The sequence below is a fragment of the Lynx rufus genome, unplaced genomic scaffold (assembly GCF_022079265.1).
Source record: "Lynx rufus isolate CCGP_SWC_20201006 ecotype Redwood Valley unplaced genomic scaffold, mLynRuf1.p SCAF_12, whole genome shotgun sequence".
In the NCBI taxonomy this organism is placed as follows: domain Eukaryota; kingdom Metazoa; phylum Chordata; class Mammalia; order Carnivora; family Felidae; genus Lynx; species Lynx rufus.
This window is the reverse complement of record NW_025814826.1, coordinates 49,076,386-49,098,162: the sequence shown is the minus strand read 5'-3', so window position 1 is coordinate 49,098,162 and position 21,777 is coordinate 49,076,386. Positions and strand designations below refer to the sequence as shown.

The following is a 21,777-nucleotide window of genomic DNA, read 5'->3' as shown; positions in this document are numbered from 1 at the left end:
TCGGCTTCAAGCTGAGTGTGGAGCGTGCTTGAGATTCTCTCTCTCTCTCCCCTGACCCTACCCCCCTTCTCTCTCTAAAACAAATTTTTTTTAATAAAATAAAATTTCATGTTTTTGACATCACGAATAAATGTGTACACTCTCATTTCACAACTGAAGAAAATGTGCTTCCAGAACATTAACTCCAAGTCATGTTGACCTATTTACTATTACTATTACCCTACGTGCCAGGCTTTATTCTAAGTACTCTACATGCATGTTACCTCAAGGACCCTATTTATCTTCCCATTTTATAGAAAAGGAAACAGAAGTGTTTTTTTTAATGTTTATTTATTTATTTTGAGAGAGAGAGAGAGAGAGAGAGAGAGAGAGACTGACCGTATGCCAGTGGGGGAGGGGCAGAGAGAGATTCCCAAGCAGGCTCTGCACTGAGTGTGGAGCCCAATGTGGGGCTGGATCTCACAACCATGAGATCATGACCTGAGCTGAAGTCAAGAGTCAAAGGCTTAACTGACCGAGCCACCCAGGCACCGCAGGAAACAGAACTTTAAACTGATTTAGTCAACAAGAGCACTGAGTTAGAGCCCCTGAATCTCCTGAGAGTCCATTTATTCAAGAAACCATGCCAAGATTGCATAATCCCCTTTAAATAGTCCTTATCCCTTATCCTTAGTCTTCTGCTAAAGCAAGTCTTGTCTCAGGATACTTGAAAATTCTAGCATTAAGCCTACATATCCCCCGATAGCATAGAAAATCTTTCTACTTACTCTGTCTTGAATCCAAGATTCCCCAACCCTTAGAGTTCTGCATTCTTCTAATCCTAAAATCAACATCTAAACTACAAGACCCTTCTTCCACCAAATCTCAATGTCTAGTGTGAAAAAATCAGTTACGATCATAAAATTATTGTCTTCTCCATTCCTACAAAGGAAGCAAGAGAGGGTCTGGAACCAAATGCCCAGGCTTATTTTGCTATTTCAACTTACACTCTGAGAACAATGAATCAAAGGCTCTATATAAGGGTCTAAAGTAAAGATCTATAGTTAACTAAGTAAAAATTTATTCTGGCTCTCAACAGAAATTGAGCAATACCTTGAAGAGCTCTCAGGCTACAATGTACCAAATAATATTTGGAACATTTCAAATGTTGCTTGCATGAGATTCTACTGACTAATCTATTCCTTATGTGTAAAACATAAGCCTAGGGATATGCATTTTCCTAGAGTTCCATGCCACAAAAAAGCATCAATAAATAAGTTTCCTCCCACGGCCTAAAATATGACCAGCTGGATTCACATTCCAGAACTTTCATTTCTGGTTAATAAACAATCCATAGGTGAAGCATATTTACTATTATCTTAGGATAAAACACACAAAAGTCAATCTGACGTATTTCATCAGTATACTTCTGGTATTTAGGCATATGGCGTAGTGTACATAGCGGATTATTCACACAACTAAGCCAAGTTTTTGTCGCTTTAAATAGTCCTTCATTAATTTTAAAGGTATTGGGGCACCTGGATGGTTCAGTCAGTTAAGCATCGGACTTCGGCTCAGGTCATGATCTCACAGTTTGTGAGTTCGAGCCCCGCGTCGGGCTCTGTGCTGACAGGTCAGAGCTTGGAGCCTGCTTCATTCGGATTCTGTGTCTCCCTCTCTCTCTGCTCCTCCCCCACTCATGCTCTGTCTCTCTGTCTCTCTCAAATATGAACATTAAAATTTTTTTTTAATTTTACAGATACATTGCTATTCATCAGTTGCATGTATATAGTTGATATAATTCTTATTGTGTATGAACGTTTAATGTTTACTCAACACAGATGCAAATGTCCTGAAACAAGTCCAATTTCAAAGGTCCAGGCTCCACATCCACAACAGCTGACGCATTCTCTGCCCCTGACCTTCAGGCTCCAATGGCTTCAGGCTGAGTCCAACTGTGTCTTCAACCCACAAACTCTAGGGGTCTGGCTTTTGATGGAACACTAGTGTGTTACAAAGCCCAGCTCTTTCATTTGGCTGGTCTTGTGATCCTGGGCAAGTTTCTTAACTTGTTTCTAAGGCTTTGTGTCTCCATCTCTAAAATGGAACTAATGATATCTACTGGAAGATTAAATGATATAATTCATGTAAAATGCTTACCACACTATTTGGCACACAGTAGGGTTCAGTAAATACTGGTTATTATTACTGTTATTACTCTTGTTGTTATTTATTGGGGAGGCTAAAAGAAAATCAGAATAACACAAAACCAATGAACATCACGGTAAATAGCACAGCAATGAAACTTAAAATCCACTGCCAAGGGATGATTTATCCATCTATCTTGGCAGAAGGAAAACAGATGGAAGTTCAATGTTAAGCAACTAAAAGGACTCAGAGGTTAGAAGACATAACCTAGTTTAACCTTTGAACTAAACACCCTCGCTTATAAAATAAGGTAACATTTAAAATGGTGGTTTCCAAACTTCAGAGTAAATCAAAATGCACTTGCAGCATTAAAATATGGTATGCCTCTTCCTGGACTGAGGCATGGAAGTTCCGGACCTAGGAATAAATAAGGCACCATACCTCACCCCGAAGAACGCAGATGAGTCACCTGTGGAGGGCCACGCAGGATGTGTGGAGGTGACCTCAGAGGCCCAGCTTGACTTGCCAGGCAGTGAGCTGGCTAAGACCGGGAGCCTGGCCTTTCCCCAGCAGGAGTGGCTTCACCCAAACCCAGCCGTCACCAGGACTGTGGCCCTTCCTGGCCACAACTTCAAACAAGGCCCCAAGGTCTCCAGGTGCTGCGCACCTGCTGTTTCCCAGCTTGGTCTCGTCGGTGCCTGACTTCACAGTATGTGTGCATTATAGAAAGGCCGAGTGGCCTGGGGACAGGGCCCACCCTATGGAATAGAAACATCCTACATGTCAGGCAGCTTCATGCTCATGCCCAACTTGTAGGATAATGAGGAATGGAAGGCCCTGTACCTGCTTGCTGGCCCTTCCCACCTATGGGTCTCTAGTAAAAGTGTTCCTTTACCCATACTTGGGATTCACCTTCACCCCCCTCACCACACCAGAGAGACGAAAACAGAAAGGGCTGTAGAGGCCTTGCTGGAAGCGTGTAAGATGAGGGAAGGCTCCAAGCAAGACAAGGAGCCATTTTTTTAAGTCACTAGAAGAAGAAGTTTAGCAGTTGGACCTTCCCTTTAGAAGGTGCCAGCTTTTGCTTACACCTCCCATTCCCAAAATTCTGGACGGGAAGGGAAGACAGGCCTGCCATCAATCACCTTGACCCTTCTCCAGAAAAATTATTATCACACTAGGACATAGGGCCCTCAGAGAAGAAAACACCTGCCCTATGAGAAACACATACTTCACATTAACAATCCCTTCTGCCATGAGAGGCATTTTAGGCCACATAGGTAAGATGTGATTCTCAAAGGACTCATGGTCTAATACCGTAAAATCTCCGCCTTCTTGCAGATGTGGTTTTAAGTGACTAACTGAATTGGCCAAAAGTAACCTTGGAACAATTGTCTGAATAGACTACAGTATCGTTTTAAGTAAGTGTTCTCTTTGCTACCTGTTGTACTATCATCCCCATGAAGGTCCATCTCCCAGGAACCCCCAGACAATGTAATTGAATAACTGTTGCTAGGCTCTATCAAGAAGAGCAGTTTTTGCTACAAAGCTAAACAAATTGTCATATTATATAGGTGGATGTCCTTTTAAGGACCGCCAGGCTAAGTTTTATGATGAAATTTCCGTTCACATAAGCTACCAATAAAGATTGCAAGGGTCTCCCCAAACGTATCCTAGATTCTACGAGTATGGTTGCTTTGCTGATGCTAGGGTTCCTCCCAGCCCCCCTCCCCTATCCATACATCTAGAGGCTCATAAAGAACACACTGACTCTTGGCTACTAGAAGTTTTCTCTGGCAGAGGCGAACACATTTGTCCATATGCTCAACGGAGGAACACTGGTGACGTGGAACAGTTACAAGTTGTGAAAGATGTTTCGAATCTCAAGAACTGGGAGAGAGAAGACCTTTAAGAGGTCACTCCCACTCTCCAAAAACCTTCCCAGGGACCCTCCAGAGGCCTGGCTTCAGTCAGGAAACCTTAGACTATAGATGGGACAGATACATAAAAGAACCAAAAATGTCCAGATAAGCCCCCAAATTCTCACAGTTTTCAAACTCCTCCCTGAGTAAACATTCTCCCAGAACTGCTGACAAATAGCCAAACCAACTTCCTCTCCTTCTCTGTGTTCCCCTTTTGGAAATGACATTATCTAGCAGCAAAACACCCAAAATGGAGCGAACAGGAAGACAATTGAAGAGATTCTCTCTGGTTAATTAACCATGGAAACAATCAAATCGTTCTGTCCCATAATAAACAAAATGGCTCAACAAACCCTGGTGCATCGGAATGGTGGTTTGTAAGGAATTCCTGGCCCTAACCGCTACACCTTCCCTTGAAAGGTGTAATTAGAAATTATAATGAGGCCCTGAGTAATCAGACTCTGCCCTCCTTGGCTTCACGCCCTCATTAGTGCATAGTCAGCAAGTGGCAAGCAAGTAGACAAATGTGTTGGCTCCAGGCCCAGCTTCTTAGATTTCACGGATGCTTCTCAATGGGTTTAACTGGAGCTGCTCTCTTTTGTAGTCAACACAGGCGAAAGAGAAAAGTCGCATTTTAATATCACAGTTTCTTATCGATACTTGAGTACAAAAGTTTTGCTGCATTTGTACATGTGCCACCCATTTTGAAGAATAAAAGACTAAATTCATGCTACGTTATCTGAGAATAAAACCAACTTTTATTTGGATTTATTCCTATTAGTTATCTTTATGGTAAGATGCAGTATGAAATCAATGCCCAAGTCACTATTGTAAAGTCAACACAACATGCCCTGAAATACAAACTTAAACCATATTACCAGTGTGAGAACACCTGCCTTCTTGATAACCAAAGGTAGCTCCCATTTCCAATTTATGGAGAACGGAGGGGGAAAATTGACAAAATGTACTGAACATGTGACATGAAAGATATTTTTTAGTTGAGCTATGTAAGTACAAAATGCTTTGCAACTTTTCCAAAAGGCTGCCTCTTAATTATCCCGAAAACAGCTTTGCTTAAACAAAGAGATGACTTTTATACAGCTTTGGTTATCTCTGGATGGAGGTGTTCCTTGGAAAGTCATCAAAATCCAAGTGATACAGAAATCATTCTTTGCAATTTGAACCTAAACTTGCCATTTCAATCGTATCTTGAGAGTTCTATTTTACTCTATCACTGAGGGAATCCTGAACACCAGAGGCATATCTTCCAAATCAGAGGGTGGTGAGGGGTAGGAGATGAAGGAGGAAGTATCTGGATACAGAACATGTAACCACCATTATGGGGAGGTTTTCGGGAGGAATTATGTAGAAAGGAGCAGAGTCCAAGATGCATACCAATGTCTCCTAACCTCTCCTATGCTGTGTCTTTCTTGTGGCTTTTCTGTAGACACTTTCTTCTTCTCTGTATAAGCTCCCTCTCTGAACTTTATTTCTTCTAAAATTATGGCTTAATCACATTGTACTCTACTCAAAAAATTTTCACTGATTTTTCATCGAGCCCAAATTACTTTTTGCAGAAGACATTGCGCTTATCTCCCCAACACTCAATGAACCTTTCTCCAAAGTACAACAGCTGTGATCTCCCCTCTCCCCGCAAGGGGACCCAAGGCAGGCAGGGTAAAAGCATCCTCCTTGCCACAGTATCACAGATGGGTAAGCCCAAGACCACCAGTGAAGAGCTTTGCTCTGTTGTAATATCTTGTGAGTCTGTGAGTTAAGATGGTACCAAATCATCCAAGCTCAAGACGTTTGCTGGTAGTTGATGGCAGCCAAATCCAGTCTTCGTTTGTTCAGGAAATACTGAATATTAGTAAACTGCATGTTGAGGATTTTAGGGGAAGTATATTATTGTCTGAAACTTAGTCCAAAGTGCCTAAGAACAATAAGATGAATTGATGGTTGGACAGAAAGACGGACAGAAGGACAGTTAAGTGATAAAGCAAGCGTGGTAAAATGTGAATTGTGGAATCAAAGTGGTGGAGATAAGGTGTAAAATTCTTTAAACTTTCCTGTATGTTTGAAACTTTTCATGATAAATAGTTGGCAGGAAAAAGCTTTAGTTGAGTCTTGTTCTTTATGTTTGGATATTCTTAAAATACTTTTGTGATATCTTTTAGCTCTTAGAAGAATGGCAGCAGGACAAGTGTCCTTTATTGTGGCAGCCAAGGTCTGTGCATCCTCCCCCACGATAGCTTCAGTTCTACCCACTGTTACATTTGACTGCCAGATTCTACAACCCAGTCATTAACAAAATCAGTTCTGGGGCACCTGGGGGCTCAGTCGGTTAAGCGTCCGATTCGGCTCAGGTCATGATCTCGCAGTTTGTAAGTTCAAGTCCCACATCAGGCTCTGTGCTGTCAGCTTAGAGCCTGGAGCCCACTTCGGATTCTGTGTCTCTCTCTCTGCCCCTTCCCTGCTTGTTCTTTGTTTCTCTCTCTCAAAAATAAACATTAAAATTTTTTTTAAAAATCAACTCTAATAAATGTGAAGGAAAATGAATCATGCTTATGCATTAGATCATACTGCCTTAAAACCTCATCCCCTCAACTGCTTTTTGTAGTCAGTTCTCAAGAAAAAAAAAAATAGTACAATAAGTGGGAGCTTTGGTAAAGTCTTGCTTTATCTACCTTATTGTAGTTTAGCTAAATGTAATATAAGGCGCTCTCTACACCTCAGTGTAAAACAGTCCTATATCATCACAGGACTAACTCGTTGCTTTTTTCAGTGACTATATTCTGAGAAAGTCACTTTCATTTATGGAAAAGTTAGAAAGTAAAAAGGTAAGTAGAACTTTAAAAACAACTCGGTGAAAAGAAGATCCAAGTTTACTCCATTCTTCTTTTCTCCTAGGGAAGAGAAAAGGAATCGGGAAGGAAAACAGCACTTCTACAATCTAAGTAATTCACACTTTAGTGCATTCAATGTATGTGCCTGAAAATAAGTGTGCAAATCTTATAAGAGGATTGCATTTTAAATAGCAAACTAACTCAGGATACACAAAAGAAATATGTGCTAAACTCTTCTTTAACGTGAAAAAAAACACGTACATATGAACCTTCATATATTCTCGTATGAAGAACAAGATAATATCCTTTTGCAGAGGACGTGGAGCTTATCTCCAGAACACTCAATGAACCTTTCTCCAAAGTACAACAGCTGTGATCTCCCCTCTTCCCAAGGGGACCCAAGGCAGGCAGGGTAATGGCATCTTTCTTGCCACAAGTATCACAGATGGGTAAGCCTAAGACCACCTTAAGAACGGCACATAATTCTGTATCTCTACACTGTCCCCTTCCGAATCCCCCTCGCTTTTTCTGTCAAGACACCACTCACAGAATAGCCTTTCAAAATTTCACAGCTTGTTAGAAATGGCCAAGCTTCACACATAATAAAATGCAGTGACTAACCCAACCCTAATGAAAACAGGATAGCATGAAACGAGACTTTCCCTCGTAAGGAGAGAGTGCTCATCAGAATGCTCATTTGTTTCTCACTCTTTAAGGCAAGATGAGAGTAGCTGCTGTGCTGGGACTGGTCCTCTGAATCCTGCCTGATCTCCCCACAAAGCTCCAGGCTCGGTTCTCTGTGGCAGTAATGGTTTTGCCACCTCACAGAGCTGGATGATCCAATCGGGCCAACATGGAGGCGGGTGCTGGGCCACAGCTTTCTCAGTGAAAGGGATCTCTGGGGGCTCATGGGTGGCTCAGTCGGTTGAGCGTCCAACTTCGGCTCAGGTCACGATCTCACAGTTCATGGGTTCGAGCCCCGAATCAGGCTCTGTGCTGACAGCTCAGAGCCTGGAGCCTGCTTTGGATTCTGTGTCTCCCTCACTCTCTGCCCCTCCCCCACTAGCGCTGTCTCTCCCTCAAAAATAAAATTGAAAAAAAAATTTTTTTAATTTGTTAAAAAAAAAGTAATCTCCGGGTAAATATCAGAATCAGAAGTGGGTAGATACAAGTATCCCCAGGAGACTGTGTCGTCAGCATTAAAACGAGTAAGCGAACCACCACCACTGCCAGTAACAGAGCAACAGCTGTTAATCTGAAAACCACAGATACAAAAGAACATCTTGTCCCACACTGCTGGGTGTGTTTTCTCTTGTTTCATCTCATCTCTCCCATCCACCTTTAAAATTATTCCAAAAGCCACCAAAAAAAAAAAAAAAAAAAAAAAGTGATTCTTTGTGCAGACCTGAGTAGGTAGGTCAGTGTTCTCTCTGAACTCTTCCAAGATGGAACCATCGCAGCCAGCCCTGAAAAAATAGCTCCCATGGCCCCTGCTGGCATTGCCACCAGGAACAGCTGTGTGCAAGCACGCCGTCTGGCCTACTAAGTCCTCTGCCCCCAATCTGTCTCCACTATTGTCCCTCAAGTATATAATGATCCACAAAAAGAATCACTGACATAAGCTTCCAAGTTTGGTTAAGGCTGATAAATACTGGCACAAGGATCTCGGATCTAGACTCCACTTGTCTGTAGTAGACAATGAGGGGGATAGAAAAGTGCGATGACCCACTGTGTATAAAGAGGGCTGATCGTCGTTTTTCTCAGTCTTTTCCTAATCACTAAACTCCTAGAAACCAATCATTTAAGAGCCACTACTTACTAAAGGGAAGTGAATTCCTGATACAAATGAATACTGGAAATAAGAGGAGAGAACGATCTTCCTTCCCCTTCCATTCACTTCTTTGGAGATGTATTTAACTTACTTTCAGGTTTATTGATTCCAAAAGACGGAAGCCATAACTGAAATATCAGCACTGGCTTTTGAGGAACACAAATATATTACTCAAACACAGCTAACAGCAGTCATTTCAGAAAAAGGTTTACATATGAATAAGTGCATAAAGATATAAAATAATTCCATAATCGTTTATTGAGCACTTACTAAATGCCTTCTATTTGCATGATGTTTTTTGCAAGTGACAAAGTCCCTTCATGTGCTCTCTCCAGGTTACGAAACGAATCATTACCAAGGGTTTGCTATGTACCAGGGTTCTGCTCCCTGCCCTCACATCCCATTTGTGAAGCGGAAAAGAGGTTCACAGGAACAGGGTCTGTATGTTGGAGGAGCCTCCGATTCAAAGGCAATTTAACACCCTACACTAGGCTTCTCTGCATTGATTCCAAATACAGTGACTCTGTTTCCTACAACCCCCTCCCCCTTTTTTTTATGCAAACAGGCAATAATTTCCTGACTCCAGGATATCTCTGTTGTTTTGAAGAATACAAGAAAACAAGTGTTCTCCTTCTTTTTGGATCTCTAGACTTCAGTAGTAGCATCTGGGGGGTAGTTTCCGGCTATTCCCTTCATCTACAGTGTCTGCTAGAGCTAAGCTTCCATAGTAATGGCTTCCAGTAGGGCTACCCCCTAAGAAAATCTCCAGGCCAACCTTAAAATTCTTTGTGTTCAAATGCAATGAAATGGACTCTTTGTCCTTTTTCTATTCGGCATGCTCTAAATTCCTCACCTCTTGTTTACTTTATTATAGCTTGATTTTTTTTTTTAATTTTTTTTTTCAACGTTTATTTATTTTTGGGACAGAGAGAGACAGAGCATGAACGGGGGAGGGGCAGAGAGAGAGGGAGACACAGAATCGGAAACAGGCTCCAGGCTCCGAGCCATCAGCCCAGAGCCTGACGCGGGCTCGAACTCATGGACCGCGAGATCGTGACCTGGCTGAAGTCGGACGCTTAACCGACTGTGCCACCCAGGCGCCCCTATTATAGCTTGATTTTTGTTCGATGAGCTGATTTTTACTTCATACCTGCACACTGCATTAACATTTGCCAAGCAAATTCAGGAAGCAGTTCAACACTTATTGAACGCGTTTTTTTGAAAAAGGCAATAAATAGCAAGGCCGTGAGAGTCTGGAAAGACAGTCTGTTATAGCAAAAAGGCAAATACATCCAACAATCTGAAAGAACTACAATTTCCTACAATTTGGCTAAAATTCATTGCTTAGCAAATTGCTTGTAGGGAACCAGCATTTAGTGATTGGATGAGATCGCTGTAATTAGCATATTTAGTCTAGGTAGAGGAGCATAACTGGAATGCTTGAAACGTTTTCTCTCTTAATTAAGCATTCCTCATCACCTTCTTAACTCTCCTCCCCACCCCACCTGCATCCTCACAGCTGGCAAAGTAGTGAACTGCAATTCATCTTCCCGTTAAAATGATTACAGATTCAGAATGGAGTTCTAATTAAGTTTTCAAAACCACATGGCAAGGAAGACCCGGTTCAATAGTAGAGGAAGTGACCACTCTATCTTGTGAAAACATAAACACTTCTAGAAATACATTGAATTTTTCCCAACAGAATGGAAAAGAAATCATTTGTCTGCTTATGTGTTTGCAAAAAGTAGTCATGCTAGAATGTGACAAGTCTTATACACATGATTCCGTTTTACATTTGTCTCATCATTACACTTTGCAACCCTCTAAATTACTAGTTGAGGACATCATTAAATTGTAGTCTAGCATCCTGCCTAAGAACAGGTACTTTCAGTTCTCCCACTTTATGGCTGGATAACCTATAGCCAGTTGGTTTAAATGTTTGGTTTCTTAGTTTTCAAATTTGTAAAATGTGGGTGATGCATATCTTCTACATAGAGCTGCTATAAAGATTAAAGGCACATATATATACATACATACATATATATATATATATATATATGGCATATAAATGTCTACAGATATGTAGATATCTCTCCATCTCCTTGGTAGGTAATAAATGGCATATAAATGAGTATTATTGTTATTATTACCACACCTACCATTACCACAAAGAGGACAGTAATATTATTGGGGATTCTTTATTTAAACGCTCTATCACAAACTACTTTCTTGTTAAGTATCTCTGCGATTATCCTAGAGAAGAAACATGAGGTGTATTTTGGATGTCTTAATTAGTGTCACAGTTATGACTGCACGGACAAATTTCAAGACAAAAGACATAAATAGAACACATAAAAATAACAAATGATTTGAAAATTCATAATATGAAACCTTACTCATGAATGACTTATATATGGTTAATTATCTTCAAGTTAGGAATGTTCTAAGATTTTCTTGACTATGGCACCTTTTCTGTTTTGTATCAAGAAAAATACTATAAAAATATATATGTAAAATATCAGTTCTATCTGGTGTGGTAATAATGTGTTATTGAGTTAGTGATAAATATCACTACATTCTTTGGTCAATCAGAAAAGCAAAAGTTTATGTAAATACATCTAATATTTTGCCTTTTATCATTCTTTGATAAAAATTTTCATCCAAATCTATTTTGTAATCGTTTTATTGAGATATAAGTGACACACCACATAGTTCATCCATTTAATGTATATAATGAGATCGTCTTAAGTATATCCCCAGAGGTATGAAATCATAACCACCATCAAGTGTAGAACATTTTCCTCCTCCCCAAAAGAAACTCTAGAACCCTCAGCACTCATCTTCCGTTCTCCCTCGCCACTGCTGCTGGCAACCACCTTCTACCTCCATAGATTTGCCTCTTGTGGACATTTCATATAAAAGGAGTCATACAATATGTGGCCTTTTGTGTCTGCCTTCACTCAGCATATTTTCAAAGTTTATCCATGCTGTAACATGTATCAGTACTTTATTCCTTCTTATGCCGAATAACATTCCATTGCATGGATACACCATACACTGTTACTCCATCCGTCGGTGGATGGGCACTTGAGTTGTTGTTTTCAGCGACTGTGAATAATGCTGCTGTGAACAGTTGTGTATAAATTTTTATGTGAACATATGTTTTCATTTCTTTTGAATATATGCCTAGGAGTAAAATTGCTGGGTCATATGTTAACTCCATGTTTTATCTTTGAGGAAACGCCAGACTGTTTTCCAAAGTGGCTGTATCATCTTACTTGTCCACCAGCAGTGTTTCAAGGTTCCAATTTCTCCGTGTCTTTGCCAACACTTGTTACTATTTCACTACAGCCATCCTGTTGGCATGAAGCGGTATCTGAATGCATTTTTAAGATGCAAAACCAGGGGCGCCTGGGTGGCTCAGTCGGGTAAGCGGCCGACTTCAGCTCAGGTCATGATCTCGTGGTCCGTGAGTTCGAGCCCCGCGTCAGGCTCTGTGCTGACAGCTCAGAGCCTGGAGCCTGTTTCAGATTCTGTGTCTCCCTCTCTCTCTGACCCTCCCCCATTCATGCTCTGCCTCTCTCTGTCTCAAAAATAAATAAATGTTTAAAAAAAAAAAAGATGCAAAACCATAAAAGTACATTGAACACAGAAGTAAATCTTTTATGAAAAGGGAAAGAATGAAGACAATAGGGAAAGGACACCGCAGTCAGGCTGGAAAAGGAAGTTTTAATTCATTTCAGGTCCTTATGCAACCAACTGCCTTTCAAAGTGTCAGGATTGAGGAGTCAGCCCTCAATTTCACATCTGGAGCTTATAATAATCATAACAATGATAACTAATCTTGGTTTATGGTTTATTTTACAAAGTTCCCTCCCATATTGTAGCCCATTTGATCCACCAACACAAATCTTATGTGGAAGGGTATTATTGTTCCCATTCTGCAGGTAAGAGCACAGAGGCCCAGAGCGGCTGACTTGACCAAGGGAATAGAAGTTTAAATATATACATACATATGTGTCTAATAAACATTAAATATTATAATATTTCGTAAATATTAAATAAGTAAGATGCATAGAGCTGGGCCTGGAACCCGAGTTTTTTATCTCAAATCCCAATCCTTGGTGTCCGCTTTCCTTACTGCCTTATTGCTGATGGCCAAAAAAGCAGTGGAAAAGCAAGAGAAGGCAAAAGGGAGTTGCGTGTCTGTGAAGCAGTTAGAGGCAGGAAGCCTGCACATCGTAAAGTCCCCACAATCAGACTGTGAAAAGGCAGCTAGGGATGCATGAACATGTTGTGACAGTGACAGCAAGGATGGCATTCCCACCCCTTCATGAGAGGTCCCTCCAGTAATGAAGAAGCCAGGGCATACTTAAATCCCTAAATTCTGGGGGCACCAGGGTGACTCAGTTGGTTAAGCATCTGACTTCCGGTCAGGTCATGACCTCGTGGTTCCAGAGTTCAAGCTCCGCATGGGGCTCTGCGCTGATGGTGTGGAGCCTGCCTGGGATTCTCTCTTTCTCTCTGCCCCTCCCCCACTCACTCTGCGCCCCCCCCCCAGCACTATCTCTCTCTCTCTCTCTCTCTCAAAATAAATAAACTTTTTTTTTTTAAGTTTATTTATTTATTTTGAGAAAGACAGAGACGGCGTGAGTAGGGGAGGAGCAGAAAGAGAAGGAATCCCAAGCAAGCTCCACACTGTCAGCTCAGAGCCTCAGGGCTGGATGCAGGGCTCCAACCCATGAAGCCATGAGAATATGACCTGAGCCAAAACCAAGAGTCAAATGCTTCACCAACTGGGCCACCCAGGCATGCCCAAAAGAAATAAACTTAAAAAAAAAATCCCTAAATTCTGAATATATCATCTGTACTTACAGTAGAATAGTCATATGCACTGGTCATTCTAACACTTATTGAGTAATTACTACGTGCTAGACACAGTACTAACATGGTTGAGACTTCTAAAAAGCAGTGATTACGCTTTTCCAAAGTAAAATTAAATAGTGAACATTTTCAAAGCCTTTCACATGTGGCATCTCATTTAAACCTCACAAAATTCTTGTAAGAGATGTGGAAACAGGCCCAGAGAGTGAACTGACCCCAAAGTCACAAAACTATTAGATGGTGGAGGCAGAATAAGAATCAAGGCAGCCTGATTCTATACGCTGTGTCCTTAACCACCACCCAACCCTTCCTGCCAGATCTTGCTTGGCTCCAAGTCTTACGTGGTGACTCTGGTGATGCACAGAGACCAACAATACAGATTAATTCCAGCAGCCATTTGTTGAATGCTCATTAACACAAGCTCAGGGGCAAATTCTCCCAACAACCCATTAAGTGCTTCTCTTCATTTCCACTTAATAGATGAGGAAACAGAGGCTCAAGGGAAGTGAACTGGGGCGCCTGGGTGGCTCAGTCGGTTGGGCGTCCGACTTCGGCTCAGGTCATGATCTCGCGGTCTGTGAGTTCAAGGTCCATGTCAGGCTCTGCGCTGACAGCTCAGAGCCTGGAACCTGCTTCAGATTCTGTCTCCATCTCTCTCTCTGCCCCTCTCACTGTCTCTTTCTCTCTCTCTCTTAAAAATAAAATAAAAACAAAAAATTAAAATTAAAAAAAAAAAAGAAGTGAATTAACTTGTCCAAGGTCACAGAGCTACCATAGTCCATGCTGACATGGTGCTTACTATGTACCAGGCAGTGTTCTAAGCACTAACTCATCTAACCCTCACAACACTCTATAAGGTAGGCTCCATTATTACCCACCATTCTTAGTTAAGTAACTGGTTCAAGATCTCCCACTAGTAAATGGCAAACTCAAGATTCACTCTAAATGTCAGCCTCAAAACTTCAGGGTAGTTATTGGCTACAAAGTAGCTGAGCAGAAATTCAAACCCAGGCTCACCTCCAGAGTGAGAGTGAAAGACGGTCTTTTTTTTTTTTTTTAAATGTTTATTCATTTTGAGAGAAAGAGAGACAGAGAGTGCGAGTGGGGGAGGGGTAGAGACAGAGGGAGATACAGGATCTGAAGTAGGCGGACTCTATGCTGAACTCAAGAACCTCAAGATCATGAACTAAGCAGAACTCCCACACTTAACCCACTGACCCAGGCGCCGGGAGACAGTGCCTTCTATCTTTTTTCCAACAGGCTAAGCATGGCTCTCAAACCTGTTGCGGTGCAGAGGGGTGTTAGGAAGAGGGGAGTAACAACTGCTCTGGAGACCCCAGGGAAGGGGCATTTAAGCTGCATCCTGAAGGAGACAGTGCTTCCTGGACAAAGAGAGGCACCCTGCAATTTATTATTTAAAAAGAAATGAAATTGAGGACTTTTAAAAAGGTGATATAATAATGAGGAGCAAATTATTCAAAAGCAAGTGTTTCAGATTGAATCTGAAAAGCTTTAATTTTTTCAATTAGAAAATGCTCTTGATGAAGGAAAAACAAGCTTTTATTCCCTTGAATTTTGACTACATATTAAAAAATCATCAAGGGACAGAAATGTGCAGTTTGCCTTTTGTAACGTTAAACTCAAACTGACTTCCAAAATTTTACTTCCTCAATCTAAGGCTGCAAGCAGGGTGGTTACTAAAAACCTTCAGGGATCTTTGCAAGAATCTCTCTCCTTCAGGTCCTGAAACACAGCTTTTTCAAACCAAAATGAGCCTAGAGATTCAGGCCAAGCATTAGAAGGAAGAGGTGAGCGCCTCATTCCAGCTGGGCCAGGGGCAGGCACGCAAGTTGTGGCCATAACGTTTCAGAGCCAGGTTTTTTTTTTTCCCCTGGCAAACTGATTTATGACCACACCACGGGCAACTGCGGAACCGATCAGACCGTGTAAGTACATTACTCAAACATGAATCCAAGGACCTGGATGGGATGCGAATGTTAAGGGGGAGATCTGGGGTTCACTGCCTGTCCTCGGCGCGATGAGACCCGTCAATTCCTAATTCTTGCAGCAGCCTAGGGCCGGTGGACTCTGTTCTCCAAAATGTGCGCGCTAGGGGAGTTGGCACAGCAGCAGGGCATCGGAGCAAGGTGCCTCCACGCCCCCTTGCGGACCCGAATGACGATTGATAAGGATGTGCCAATTTAGTGATAGGTAGTTTTTCAGAAACTGGGGTTTAGCCCCCACAAGACCCCTTCAAGGGGGATCCGGTGTTCGGCCTCATTTTACAGATGAAAACGCGGAGGGTCAGCAGAGTGAAGCAGGACTTGCCAGCAAAAAGGAAAACCTCAAGTGAAGGCGATCACTGGGTTGGCCCTTTCATCTTAAAGAGTCTGGGGCTGCAAACGGCTTGGGGCCGCCCACCCCTCGCTCACTGGATAGACTAGGGGTCGGCTGGCAGCCAGCAGGCCTTGGTAGTGCCCAGGTGCCCAGGAAGAGGGAGCCCGCGGCGGGTGCCTGCGCGTCTGCCGAGCGCAGGGCTGCAGCTGCGGGGCCGGGGCGCAGAGCGCACCACCGGCTCCCATGCGTCCGCCTGGGGAGCCTCGCGCCAGTCCCGCGTCGCCGGACGCCCGGCTGCAGCAGCAGCTAAGCAAGGACGCAATGCCGACCGCCCACGCGCCCGCAGCGGTCTGGGAGCCCAGCGCGAGTTCCCAGGCACGAGGCACAAGCGTGTGAGCGCGGGACTGCTGCGGACACAGGCTGGCAGTGCCACCGCGCGCCCACCGGCACTGCCCCACGCCTTACCGTAGCTGCTCCCCAGTGACCAGGACCTCAGCCATGCGCTCCAGCTCCCTTTGCTGCGCTCCACCACTCCCACCGGTGCTGCTGTCGCTGCCACCGCTGCCACCGCTACCGCTGCTGCCCTCCTCCATGGTCGGGCCGGGCCGCTACTACCACTGTCTTCCCTAGACGCCGTGGGTTTGGGTGTTAAATCAGCCTGCCCTCACGGAGGCCTCCCCCGCCATCTTTGTCAGGGGCAGTCCCGTTGCTCAAATGCGATTGGCTAGAGAGGGAATCCCTGTGGGTAGGTTGAGGCGCTGGGCAAGTCCGCTCCAGGAACTCCAGCTTGGGGCGGCGGCTGGAGCCCCGCGTGGTCGGGGGGCGGGGCCAAGGGAGGAAAATATAAACATCTGGGCGGGGCGCCGGTTCTGCGTCGTGTGTGCTGGTGGAGGTTAGATAGGTGACCTCATTTTTCGTTACCCACAGAGCTCATGCCCTGGGACCTTGGGGAAAGGTTAGGAGGTTACCGAACAAGTGTAAAGGTATGTTTATTATACCGCCTGTGCTCCAAATTGGCAGAGTAAAAATAATAATGAAATAGCTCGACAGTGAACAATGAAGGATATACTGATATACACGTCACTGCAGGGGTTGGTGAAATTAGGCGTTCTTCTCGTCCCAATGCCCTTCACCGAAGATAGCTTATTTACCTTATGGTGTAATCACTAAAGAACGCTGGCCAGGGAATCGCAGAGCTAGGATCCAGCTCCACGCCTATAAATTCCTACCGAAATGTGCTTAATCCTCAGTTCCTTCCTTTACAAAAAAAAAATAATTATGGCTACCACTTGTTGACCTCTACTGCATTAAAGATGCCTCAGAGGAAAGAGAGGAAGAAATTCTTTAATTTTTGCAACAAATCATAAAATGGGTATTGTCCTCATTTTGTATCAGGAAGCAGGCTGAGAGAGATGGGGAAACTTGTCCAAGGCAAGCAGGTAATAAATGCAAGAAGAATCAAACCCAGGACACTCTAGCTTCAGAGTTGTGTTCTTAAAAGATTGCTTCTTAAAACGAGGATATGATGGCATTGTCTACAGGGAGGATGGAAGGAACTTTGACTAATACCAAATAAATGTCCTGTTATTCAGTCTCATGCAAGGTCAGAGCCTGGTCTGGAGGAAAACAGTAATGCTAATGGTAGTGGTCATTGTGCTAAAGGGATATTGTTTGTTGGCGGTTTTTGCAACTTTTTACAATTTTTGCATATATACAGGTCTCTGCGCCCTTACTGTGAATTTTTTTTTTAGTGACTACTGTATGGAAAGACAATCTTTCAACTGAAGATTTGTAGTAAGTTTGCAGAATAAAAATGAAAATGAGAGGTCTGTCGAATAACAAATTCTCTTCTTTGTACATTTTATACCAATTCTGCTATTCAAGAATATTTATACTCACAATCCTGCAGGTTTATTATATTTTATTGTTCTGTTTTCTTGTCGTTTGTTTTTAAAGAAGATAATTGTAGCATTTTCCAATATTCTGCAAGTTCATTACCTAACTTACACAATTCACTGAACATTTATTCTGTGCTTTACATGGTGCTAAGCACTTTGTTTATATTATTTAATTGACCCCTGAGAGTTGGGTATTCTTATCGTCAACTTACAAGTGGAAAAGCTTAAGCATAGAAAGGTAAAGTAATTTGCCTAAATTTCATACCTGGAAAGTCAGTTAGGCAGCCCTTGAACCCTGGGTCTGTAGATCCTCAAGGTTATGCTGAGCCGTACTCCAGAAAAAGAACAATTATCCCACCACCTTGTGCATTCAACACCAAGGTATTAGGTAATTCTTTCACCAAAAGAAATTATCTAATTTTCTTAACTTTTTAAATAGACCATGACAAAAATGTAGACCAAGCAAGACATAGTTCTAAGTGAATGTGATTCTAAGAGCTTCATTTTGCATAAACTATAAAAATAACTTAACATCAGCAGTAGTCACAGAATTAATGAGTTTAACAGCTGGCTGTCACTCATGTTTTAATCCTATATTATAGAATATCAAGAGTTTGCATGGACTTCACACTCGAACATGCAGTTTCTATACTGATTCTGTCATTTATTGACTCTGCAACTTTATGCTAGTTACTAGTTACTTCTCTGGGCCTCAATTTCCCAACAAGAATAATAATTCTTACCTTATGGGGATGTTGTGTGCCTTATTAGTAACATTATGTAAGGTTTTCATGTACATGATGTGTGTTCAATAGCTGTTCTTTTTAATGTCTTTACTGCTTTTAATAATAAGAGGAAAAAGAAGGAGGAGGAGGAAAGAGAGGAAGGAGAAGATATTCTTACCAGATACTTTCCATGAGGAGTTTTTGGTACAAGGCAAAACACTTTTTCTCAAGTCATCTCTAATTACTGTTTTTAATTCTTAGTGGGCCTTTAAAATGAAGAAAAGTGGGGCTCCTGGGCGGCTCAGTTGGTTGAGCATCCTTCCAACTCTTGATTTCTGCTCAAGTCATGATCCTAGTGTTATGGGATCAAGCCCCATGTTGGACTCCTTTCTGAGTGTGGAGCCTGTTTAAACTTCTCTCTCTCTCTCTTTCTCTTCTCTCTCTCCTTCTGTCCTCCCTGGCTCACACACATGTGTGCTGTCTCTCTCTCAAAAAGTAAAATGAATCTTAAAAAAAAAAATGAAGAAAAGAGAAGTGCAGAACTGACCTCCCTAAATCTGTTTTTATATAATGTTTTTAATCTTTTTGAAAGTGCAAAATGGAAAAAATTATTACACATTTCTAAGTATGGAGTGTTCAACACTGTTTTATCCAAAAACTCTGACTCTGTGTTGTAAATTGTATCACTATTGTGATTGTCTTTTGTTTTTTCTTCCTATAAATCTAGTTGTGTTTTCATTTAAATTCAGGCAACTTTCTTTATCCAAAAATTAAAAATTAAAAGAAGTATATTTTTGTAAAATACTTTATTGTTTAATGATTTATGATAAAAATTATGATAAAAACCTTTTATCATGAAAGTTTATGATTAGAAAAACACCTTGACATAAGGGGGAAAAAATTCAAGTCAGGAAAATACCTCACACCACTCCAGTGAGATACAGCAGAATTTATTTCTTTTGCTCAATGAGAAGGGTTTTCTGTGTGTGTGTGTGTGTGTGTGTGTGTGTGTGTGTTTGTGTGTGTGTGTGTGTGTGTACATGTCTACGGGAAGTGGGAACTGGTTTGCTATCATTGTTTCAACCTTTCTTTTGACTTATGGGCTATACCGTGCTCTATTGGGCTAGACGACAAACCATTTTTCCTAACTTAGGAAAAGATTGGTCCTGCTCCTGAGGACATGTGAGCACCAGTGCTGAGTCTGTGAGCTCTAAAGCAACTGGTTCCAGAATAGACTGCGATCTCTAGGTATTGCTAGACAAGAGATGGGCACTGACATGGTGATTAAACCAGTGTGAGGATCTGAAAAGGGCTGAAAATTCCAACAGACCTCGGTTTGATTCCTGACTCCATTGGGGCAGGTTCATTATCATCCCTAGTTTTGGCCCCCTTTTGTAAAGTCAAGATCACACTACTGGTCCCATTGGGTTGTTGGGAGGACTAAATAAAATGCAATGAGCGCGCTTGTTACAGTTGGGAGCTATTGAATGTAGTAAGCCTTCTCCTCCAGCCTTGTCGTGCTCACCTGCTTCGTGCCTTCTGGCTGTTTCGGTGCTCTGGAGACGGTGCTTCTCAAACTTTAGGTAGATGCATGCACGCGCGTATGTGTGTTCAATCCATTGAAGATGGATATTTTGGTAAAATGCAATAGAAATGAACATTTAAAATGGAAAAAAACACAGCCCCACTTTGTGATTGTCGTGGTCAACAGACAGAAAATTGGCCAGTCGTTATAAACATTTCACACAGTGTCTGTATGTCTCAATGTCTCTCGGTGCAGGTATCGGTCCCCAGTTGGCAGACCACACTTTTAGCATCACTGGTTAAGGGTAAGCAGCAATGTGAGAGGATGAACTTGAATAAAACGTGGAAGAATATTGTCAACTCTGAATCTTAATAACATGTTAGCTATGAGTACTGTTTCGTTGCCTTTTAGTATACACCAGTATTGTTCCCACTTGATCTTAAAGATTAACTCAGGCTCCACCTTCCCTGTGGTATCTTCTTGTACTCCCTGACAGGTGCGTTGTTTCCTTTCCTGCGACTTGACATGATATCAGAAGCCTTACATTACTTTTAACCATTAATGGGAGTTTCTGTTCCCCAGATTTTGTTCTCTTAGCCTGAATGGAAGCAAACTGATGGTTTAGTAATATCCTGTCTAGATATTTCTGCTGACTGACCCTTTAAGAAGGGAAAACTAAATGTAAAAATAGAGGAAAAATAAAATTTTCATGTCATTATTCACATCTATTTTTAGTATTTTTGTCGTGTTTGATTCGTCTTTTTTGTAGTGATAGAAATCAAACATCATAAATAAATGTGAAGTTCTCTTGTCCTCCAGTCCCAGTCTTGCTTAGGTCCCAAGGAGTTCTCAACTGCTGGAAGGGCATCAAAACTAGTTAATACTTTGGCATATGCTGCCACCTAGTGACTGATTTCACAATGACACTAAATGATAGTGGGTCTCCTATAGGAAAAGGACTAACTCCAAGGGGGGCTTTTTGGAAAATTTGGGTGGGGATTGTGGTGTGTAATGTTGTTGGGACTGCTACTGACTTTTAGTGAGCAGTAGATGCTAGATATTTAGGGATGCTAGATATTCTCATTTTCTTGGGACAGCACATTCTAAGGAATTGTCATAAACCCTGAATGTCTTTCCTAGGTTCTATGGGATATTCTCGTAGCTGAAAAACCTGTTTGCTGATCTCTGAGCTTAGAACCCAATTTAATTTTATATAGAAACACAAGATATTTTTTGCACAATTTTAATATAATTATGACTTGTCCAGGAATGCAATTATTGTCTACATTGAGGGAAAAAATTGCACTTTTCTCAGAACTTTACCAGGAAAGGTTCATCATGACAGACAATTGTTCCACCTGTCGTGTGTGGTACACACACTATGAATACAGCATCCCTTTTTCAGTCAGCACCTGTTAGCTCTTGCATGTGTGGTGATTCTGTGTGTGTTTCTATAAAGATATATTATTTAGCCAAATTTTAAAACACCGAATATAAAAAAGAGGTGATGGCAATATTCAGGAAACTATTGCCTTCCTTCTGTTATTCTAAATTTCTTCACTCTCAGGATGTGTGGGTGGCTCAGTAGGTTAAGTGTCTGACTCTCGGTTTCAGCTCAGCTCATGATCTCACCATTCGTGGGTCCGAGATCCACATCAGGCAATGTGCTAACAGTGAAGAAC

At 42.0% G+C, this 21,777-nt stretch overlaps 1 protein-coding gene across 2 annotated transcripts in view; it reads right to left on the bottom strand.

Moving 5' to 3' along the window:
* Positions 1 to 16,708, bottom strand: part of DEPTOR (DEP domain containing MTOR interacting protein) — a 135,592-nt gene extending 118,884 nt beyond the window's left edge. For both annotated transcript variants that reach the window (XM_047074134.1, XM_047074135.1), the window contains exon 1: positions 16,413 to 16,708. In XM_047074134.1, coding sequence (XP_046930090.1) covers positions 16,413 to 16,540 — 128 coding nt within the window. In that variant the 5' untranslated portion in view covers positions 16,541 to 16,708. The remainder of the gene's footprint in view (positions 1 to 16,412) is intronic.
* Between the last annotated feature and the right edge of the window lie 5,069 nt (positions 16,709 to 21,777).